The 9,025-nt window shown below is 49.1% G+C and overlaps 1 protein-coding gene across 1 annotated transcript in view; it reads left to right on the forward strand.

Moving 5' to 3' along the window:
* The window catches only part of LOC130131210 (N-lysine methyltransferase KMT5A-B-like), a 2,158-nt gene extending 297 nt beyond the window's left edge, over positions 1-1,861 (forward strand). Inside the window, exons 2-5 of the mRNA XM_056300896.1 lie at positions 71-399; positions 537-740; positions 839-1,140; positions 1,257-1,861. Coding sequence (XP_056156871.1) covers positions 71-399; positions 537-740; positions 839-1,140; positions 1,257-1,861 — 1,440 coding nt within the window. The remainder of the gene's footprint in view (positions 1-70; positions 400-536; positions 741-838; positions 1,141-1,256) is intronic.
* The last annotated feature ends 7,164 nt before the right edge of the window (positions 1,862-9,025 follow it).

Below are 9,025 nucleotides of genomic sequence, written 5' to 3' on the forward strand. Positions count from 1 at the left end.
AATGTAATATTGTAAAATAAACTATATTTTCAGACACAACTAATGCAATCTCTCCTGGATCCATCCACAGGTCGGCGAATGGCATAAGCGGGTTAAGAAAGGCTCCGGTGGTACCGTGGTTCTCGTCAAGAAGCACAAGACGGCAGCCCAACAGCCAGCAGCCTTTGTCTTGGATCAAGAGCAAGAAGCCTGGTTTGAAGCCTACTACGAGTGTGTCAGAGAACACATGAAGCAAGGTTGCAGAGGAGATGGCCAGAAGGCACCTAAACGGCGAAAGATGGAACAGAGGGCAACTGATGGTGAGAAAGTGGTCGAAAATGCTGAGGAACCGTTCTTCCTGAATCTGGCTGGCTCGCGAATCAAGAATCCCTCCCTGCATCTCAGTCGGCTGCATACCAAGTAAGTCCTGTGTTAACTATTAAAAGCTAGATCCAAACAGACTTGGTTTTTTAAAAACATTTCTGAGGTGAGCCTTTTCCTCCCTTAATGTTTATAAAATGATCATAACATTGTTCCTTTTTTCTTGTCATTATTAGATACAAACTCCCAGATGTGAACAGCGATGAGGTTCGGAAAGTCTTCGAGACAGCAACAGTCTCTGAGTGTTTTGAAGCAGGGGACAAAAAACTCTTCAGCAACTACCTGAGTCATACTGTGGCAACTGCAGAGGGTCATTATCAGATGAAACAGATATCTGATTTGATCAAGGCCACAGAACTCATCAAGCGTCTTGGATCAAGGTAAGCACATCAGCATTGAATGACAACATGTTTCTTAGACAATGGACCCTGTCTGCATATCCGGATTGAAAATTGATGTAATATTCTCTTTTTTTCAGTGAAAGACCTTCTGACAGACCCTCCACGTCCAGCGAGGTACCCTCACCCTCTGAGGAACAGAGTGAAGACAGCAGTGGCTCAACAGCGACACTCAAACCATCGGCAAATAAAAAGATGACAGACCAGATTCTGTTTGATCGTTTCCAGACAGAATTCCCCGTGACAGTCGATGATCTTGCACCAACTCGAGAGAAACGCCTCAACTTCCTTTCTACTCTGAGTGTTGAAGAAGACAGAGAGAGCATGCTCTACAACCGTTGGGTGAAAAAGCAACGGAAACTCCGCCAAGACTACACCTTGGGTAAGGATATTATAAATTATCATAACCACATCATGATTACCAGACAATCTTTGACTGCATGTGATTGGGATGTAGGTATTAACTTGTGAACTTATTTTGTTATTTTTCATTTACAGAACACATGAGCCAACGCCATTGCCCCTCCAAGAAACGGATTGAGAGGTTTTTCCTGCAGCAGGGTTGGAAACATGCGCTGCCAAACATCGACCAGATCACCCAGTCGTGGAAACCAGCCGAAGATCCGCTGTCTTCTCCCAGAATCAGGCGTCTTGTCAGTAGCCAACGATGGAAGGGTTTGGAGATCAAGAGCATTCCTGATAAGGGAAGAGGGGTATTCACAAGGCGTGCATTCAAGATGGGCGAGGTAGTGTGCGACTACCATGGTGACCTTCTCACCGCAGCTCAAGGTCAGGCTGTTCATGAGAGCACCATTGGAGAGGAGACGGGCTACATGTACTTTTTTCTAAACGAAGACGGAGAGAAAATGTGCATTGATGCACATCAGAAGTGTCAATGTCACCCAGATATGGACGTAAAAGGCAGGCTTATTAACCACTCAAGAAAGCCAAACCTCAAGCCTCTTGACTTGGATGGGGATAAGAGAGATTATATCCTCTTTGTCGCAAAGCAGGACATCAGCGAAGGGGAAGAACTTACCTTTGATTATGGTGTAAATAAGTTCCAGTTTGGTGGTGAGGCCAGAGACCTTGACTGGCTCTGATCAAGCATGGCTTTTTTGCCAGAGTAAAGCCACTACATGAACAGGCAGGCAGGATCTAAATTGGAATGAATGATAAAGTTATGTTGCCTTTCACAGGGAACCGCTAACTTTATATTTCTCTCTGGGATAATGTAAGTGCTGTAGATCAGTGATGTAAATAAAGATGTGTAAAAAACAAGTTATGTGTGACTATGTTACTCTCTAGATACTTCTTTTGAATTCTGATATTACATTTGATATTGCCACTAAATTTTTCTCAAACTCCACACACACACACACACACACACACACACACACACACTATTGCAGTTGACTGGATGAAAAACACATGACCACATGTGTTGCACCCATTTTTTGTCGTTGCAGAATCCTGAGAGGAAGTAGGTATTTTTTGGCTTGACAGTCGAAGAATCAATATAACATTGGCTTGAATTGTAAGCTGTTAAAAAACAATTTTTTTTCAATATGAACTGTCACCCTATGTGTTGCATGAGCAATATTAATGAATTTTCAAAATTGCCTCAAAAGAGAATCTTTTGGTGTATTTGGTGGCTTAAAAGAAAGAGGATTCAAATGATATAGGCCTCACCGCAAAGGGAAACCCACAGAAAAAATCTTTCCGATGACAACCGTCACCACATTTGGTGAAAATCTCAGAATTTATAAAAAAATGAAAAAACACACGTATATGGAAGCTTGAAGTCAAATACCGTGATGATTTATGTTTTAAAGTGTTTCAAATGGCGTTACGGAGGCTTGGGGACCGTACACCACATGTGTTAGAGGCCTTGCAACACATGTGGTGAAAATGCAACACCTGTGGTGAAAATGCAACACATGTGTTGATGGCTCAAGCTCTGGGGTCTAAACACACTAAGTTTGCCTGTCTTTGGCTTCTCAACAATGACGAGTGCGTTCACCCATTCTGTGGGTTCTGTTATCTTACAGATTATGCCGCCTTTCTCCATGCTGTCAAGCTCGTCCCTCAGTTTGCTGCGTAGGGCGATGGGGATTCTGCGTGGCGGGCAGACGACCGGCGTTGCATCTGGTGTGACGCGGAAGGTGCACTCGCCTGGGAACTCTCCTATTCCCTGGAAAACATCTGCATACTCATCCATTATGCTCTGTAATGTGACATTGTTTTCCTCGCTCACAGCCATCACTATTTTTACCAAGTTTAGGTCACGGCATGTTCTCATTGCCATGACTGGTGGGGCGTTTGTGTCAATGACTGTTAAATGTCGAGAAGACACGCTGGCCGCTGGCTGGCGGGTCTGACCCTTTAGTCTAGCGGTTAGCGATGTCTCCTGCGGTGCGGGCGATAGGGGTTCGCTTCCCGGCCGCGGCAGTTCCTGTGGTTGCGTTGTCCCCCGAATTCGCTACATTGGTGTCAGAAGTGGGATGGAGCGACCGTAAGGCCATCGGAAGCGTAGGCGCCCTGAGGCGTGAAAGAGCTGATATGCTTAAGCGCGGGGACGCGCTTCCCGAAGGAGGGGGGTAGTGTAACGTGCATGGATAAGAAGACACGCTGGCCGCTGGCTGGCGGGCCTGACCCTTTAGTGTAGCGGTTAGCGATGCCTCCCGCGGTGCGGGCGATACGGGTTCGTGTCCCGGCCGCGGTAGTTCCTGTGGTTGCCTCCCGAATTCGCTACACTTGGCAATAAATCCATTGGAGCGGCCCACCATAGCAGGCGCACCGTCCGTGGTGATTGACATCAGTTTACACACTGGGAGCTGGATTTTATCCACAAAGTTTTTGAAGATCTGAAAAATGTCCTCTTCCCGCGTGTGTTCCTTCATGGGTAGTATTGTTAACAGCTCCTCTTTTGCGGTCATATCTTGAAACACCATGCGAATGAAAATGCACAATTGGGCCGTATCACTTATGTCCGTAGACTCGTCCAATTGTAGTGAGAAACACTCGCAGTCCACGATGTCCCTCCAAAGCTGCTGTGTCAAATCATCGCCCATCACTTCACAGCGCCTTGTGACAGAATTTCTTGATAACTAGAGAGCTTTGATTGAAGATATTTCTGATTTGTTTTTAAAATCCCGAAACAACGAATCTGCTGCCTCAAGGAAGGCCTCTTTCATCATCTCTCCATCTTGGAAGGCTTTCTTATGCTTAATGATGGAGTGACTCACCCGTAAAGATGCTTCGGTGGCTGCCTTTGCCTTCGGGAAAAGTGACTGCTGGGCGATTAACTGCGATTTTAGTTCGCCCACCTCTCTCTTTCTCAGCTCGCTTTTCGGAGGGAAGTCATTGTCATAGTTTTTATGAACAGTTCGAAAGTGCCTCTCCACATTTCCTTTCTTTGGGATAGCAATGCTAGACTGACAGATGAGACAAACGTATTTGGAATAAGACATGGTGAAAAAAAAAGTCCTCCTCCCATTCCACAAGGAAATGGTACGTTTTTTGTTTCTTACTAGGTCCGGCTCCCCCACTCATTTTTGTTTTGTTTCACTTTAGTAGAATTTTTTTTTTTTTAAAGAGTTGAACTAGCTAGCTCGATGCAGTTCTGCGTTAGCTCACGTTGTGGGCATGTGAACTTCAAGGTACGTTCAAGACGGGCTCTGGTTGTTATGCTAACCTAATGTAACAAAGTTTTAGGTTCCGCTCTAGAATCTTTGGTTTTAGTCAACAGCAGACTGGCCGTCCTTTACGTCAATCAAAAGGCAAATGGAGGACAGGTGATAGGCTAATGTCTTGGGAAAAAAAAAAGTTTTTTGGAATGTCATGGAGATCTACCAGCACTGCCTTCGCGATCTACTGGTCGATCGCGATCGACGTAGTGGGCACCCCTGATCTAGGGCTTGGGCTGTGTCTAGGGGGACGAGTGGAATGCCGGCCTGCCGGGCCAGCGAGATGTCCATCAAAACACTCGTCCGCCCCCGAATCCAGGAGTGCACCAACAGACAGTGAGTGGTTACCCCAGGTGAGAGTGACCGGAAAAGGGTGGTTGTGCTCCTTGGGCTGGGGCGTCAGGCTCACTAGGACACCCCTCACTAGTGAGCCGGGTCTTTTTGGGCGAGTCGGGCAGGCCTTGATATAGTGGCCCGACCTCCCGCAGTAGAGGCAGAGGTGGCCATGCATCCTCTGCTCCCCAACCTCCAGCGGGAGCCGTGACCGACCCAACTGCATGGGCTCCTCCTCCTCCGGCCTGGATCCAGAAGCCACCCAGGGTTGCGAGGGGGAGTGTGAGGGTGGAGAGAGCCCACGGGACGCTGACCCAAGGAAGGCACCGGTAGGACGGACGGGGGTTGGTCTATGGGAGGGGCCAGCGCGCGGGGCGCGTTCCTGGCGCCGCTCGTCCATCTGGAGGGCGAGGGTGACGAGCTCGTTGAAGGAGGCAGGGTGGTCCCGAACGATGAGATCTTTGATGGGCTCGCTCAGCCCCCTGCTGTACGCGCTCTTGAGCGCAGTGTCATCCCACCCACTGTCTGCCGCGAGTATCCTTACCTCCAAGGAATAATCTGCCACCGACCTGGCTCCCTGTTGGATGGAATGGAGGCGGCCGGCAGCGTCCTGCCCGTCAGCTGGGTGGTCGAACACCAGCTTGAACTCGCGGCGGAAGGCACCATAGTCCGAGGCGAGCTGCTCGGTATGGCCTACCGCCGCTATGGCCCAGCTGAGGGCTTAGCAGGTGGGGAGGGACATGACAAGGGCTACCTTGGTCTCTCCTGTCCTATACCTGGCTGGTGTTTGAACAGGAACTCACACTGACCAAGGAAACCCCTGCACAGCTCGAACTCCCCACCGAAGGCCTTGGGGCAGGGGAGGTTAGGCTCGCACCGGGGGTTGACTCGGAGAAGGGGGAACGTCGGGACCAGAAACGGGGAAACCGGAGGCCGAGCTGGGGGCAGAGACCGAGGCCAGGGCAGGGTGGTCGCTCATCCTGGAGACCGCTGTGGAGAGTGCAGCGATCTGCGCGGTGAGGGCATCTAACGCGCTCGTCGCGGCCTGGGAGCCGTACTGAAGATCGCCGATCTCTCCGGTGAAGGCAGTAGTAAGCTCTGAGCGGAGAGAGGCAAGTTGGCAACTGTGACTTCTTACTACTGCCTCTAGGGGGACGGGGCGTCAAAGGGACCGTCCGCTCCTTGGGTTTGCCTGGGTCCATAATGGCTCCGACATTCTGTTATGCTCGCGCACCAGAACCTGACCCGTGTGGCGAAACCCAAGACAGACAGACACGAGATGACTTCAAAATCTACAAAGGGGGGTTTTATTGTGGGAGGGGAATGTATGGTGAAAAAGGCGTTCTGTTAGTGGGATGTGTAAATAAACTGTGGTGTCCCGTGGTTTGCGTGTATAACTATGTGTGAGTGTTTTTAGCCTATGTGTGGTGCTGTATGTAAATGACCAGGGGGTGTTGAAAAAATGTGCGTGCACCTGGCGAGAAAGTCCAGTCCGAGATCCAAGAGGGGTTGTCCGAGAAAGTCCAGGTCCGAGATGTCGAGTCCGAAAGGAGGGGTCCAGATAGAGGTACAAGGGGGGAAATCGCAGGAGAGGTCCGGGGAGAAAACGTGAAGGTCGCTGGGGACGAGGGAGCCGTGGAAATCGCGGAGGGAGAGTCTTGGGAGGAAACAGAGACACGAAGATAAGACACTGGGGAATAAACGGAATGCAAGGAACGCTGGAGGGCTTGTCAGAACTTCACCGCAGGGTTCAGTACGTCGAAGCACTGAGAGACGTTCTGGGAGGCTTCTTGTAGAAGGCTGCCTGATTGCCACAGGTGTGCCTGATGGATAATGGCAAACACCTGGTGCAGTGCAGCGCTCGTCTCCTCAGAGCGCGAGCCGAGCGCTCGGATGTTTCCGACACGTCCGAGCTGGGGGAGTGGCTTGAACGTGCCGGGGAGGCAGCTCGGGGCGGTGTAACCACAACACTACGTTATTCATTAGGCACCTAGTAAACATTTACTATCAATTCAACCAAAAAAGAAGAAAAGAAGGGAAAAGGGGATCTGGTCCAAGAGAAGGGAGTGTTCTGACAAGTACAACAGCTGTGATATTGGGCTATACAAACAAAAATTGACCTGACTTGTGTCATGGCTGTAGCTATTACAGTTGCATACATGTGGACTTTTCCATCATATATGGCTATGCTATTCATGATGCATGGTTGCATTAAAGTGCAACTTCTCCCCCAGGTCTGAGCCCGACTCCACCCACTGCATAATCCTGAAAAATGCTAAAAAGTAATCAAGGGGCTCGGAAGGGGGGGCGTGGATGTGTGATTTAGGAGAATGGGCAGGAGTAGCTGGGGAGATCCGCAACAAGTGCCCGGCGGCTCGCCGCCGCCGCATACCGCCGTACCCAGCCAGGGCAGTCCCCTCCACCGGCTCGCCTTCCGGCACGGCGTCGAACACCGCCCTGCGGAGACGTCCCGACCGCCACGACGTGGATGCGCCGCAGACGGAAAGGAGCCCCGCGAGACGGGCCGCGTGGAGAGTGTTGTCCGGTGGTGCTTCCGCAGCCGTCAAAAGCTCAAGTCCGAACCGCTGCGCAAACACTGAAAATGGTGAAATAATATATAACTAGGGGCTGGGGGAGACGAGTCGCCCACCTCTGATTGGACGGCGCGTTAAGCCAATTTCAACCCATGAAATGCCGATTTTTATGAATTTGGTAAGAAATGTCCATATTACCCCCAGCATTGACGAGTTTCATCACCGTACAGTCATATCATTCAGTTTACAGCTAAAAAAAACATGGAGCTCTTTAAGGAGAAATCCAGTCCGAATGTCCAGTATAAAATCACCTTTACCGCAGTGCGGAGCACAGGTGACGAAACAGGCGACAACAACTCATCAACTAACAATTAACCTAATTATCAATGCTGACGAGCGGAGGCGATGGCCGATGTAAACTAAAGCCATCGAACACGATTCTCACGCGCTCGAGTTTAGGTAAGATATATAGAGCACAACCCGAGAGAGAGAGAGAGAGAGAGAGAGAGAGAGAGAGAGAGAGAGAGAGAGAGAGAGAGAGAGAGAGAGAGAGAGAGAGAGCGGAGCGAAGTCAGTCAGCTGACTCCACCCAAGTAAATCATCGCTGTTGGTTAAAAAAGGTGAAGAATTTAGTTTGTAGCACCAGTTGTGAAGAAACTGGATGAATTTCTTCCGCCGGCTATGTCGAATTGAGGCTCTTGAAAGGAAAACTGTTGCAGTGAGCCGTATTTAAATCTACCACAACATGCAGGTCAGGTGAATCGGCCGTACTAAATTGTCCCAAGTGTGTGTGTGTGTGTGTGTGTGTGTGTGTGGGGGGGGGGCATTGGGGGGGCACTGGGGGGGGGGGCTGTGATGGCCTAGTGGCCTGTCCAGGGTGCCTCCCTGCCTGCCGCCCAGTGACTGCTGGGATAGGCTCCAGCATCCCAGCGACCCTGAGAGCAGAATAAGCGGTTTGGATAATGGATGCATGGATGTTACTTTTTAACAGCGTTATGTGCCATTGGAGGTCTCTGTGTATGCAGGTTTTCTTTCCAATCCAACACTACACCAGTTTATTTCACCGATTAGTCCTCCTGTCTGGTTTTTGTTATGGTAATCAGTGAAAACAGCTAGTGTAGTTTTGGGTTGGAAAGAAAATCTGCATCCTCCATGGCACGTAATTGACCACCACTGCTATATAAGCATGCATTATTTGTGATTATAGGTGCAGTCATTATCAACACAGACTGTAAGCTTCAGCTGTAATAACTAAGTAATTTGGGCGGCCGGGCTCATTAATATTCAAATCTTACTTTATTCAGACACATAGGTAAGTCCATATTAAAACAACAACAACAACAACAACAACAAAGAAATACAACACAGGACAGCAACACAAAAATATAGCTAAAAACAGCAGTTCACAAGTCCACAATGATTAAAAGCTATACAGACAGTTGTTCCAATGTTTCCAGAAACAAGAGGAGTACCTTGTGTCACTGTGTAGGCTCAGTTAACAGCATTGTAATTACATTCTTAGAATCAATTAATCGACAGATAAATTTGTACATAAAACTCCTCAACACAGCATGAAAACATTACACGTCACAAACATATGACTTGCTCTTGTCCATCTTGGAAGCTTGAGCAAGATTCTGAATGCATCGTTATATGCCACCTGCTGCTTTTTCATTTTTGCTTTACTACAAGTGCACCACAAGTGGGCAGT

This window comes from Lampris incognitus, chromosome 2, assembly GCF_029633865.1.
Source record: "Lampris incognitus isolate fLamInc1 chromosome 2, fLamInc1.hap2, whole genome shotgun sequence".
Lineage (NCBI taxonomy): Eukaryota > Metazoa > Chordata > Actinopteri > Lampriformes > Lampridae > Lampris > Lampris incognitus.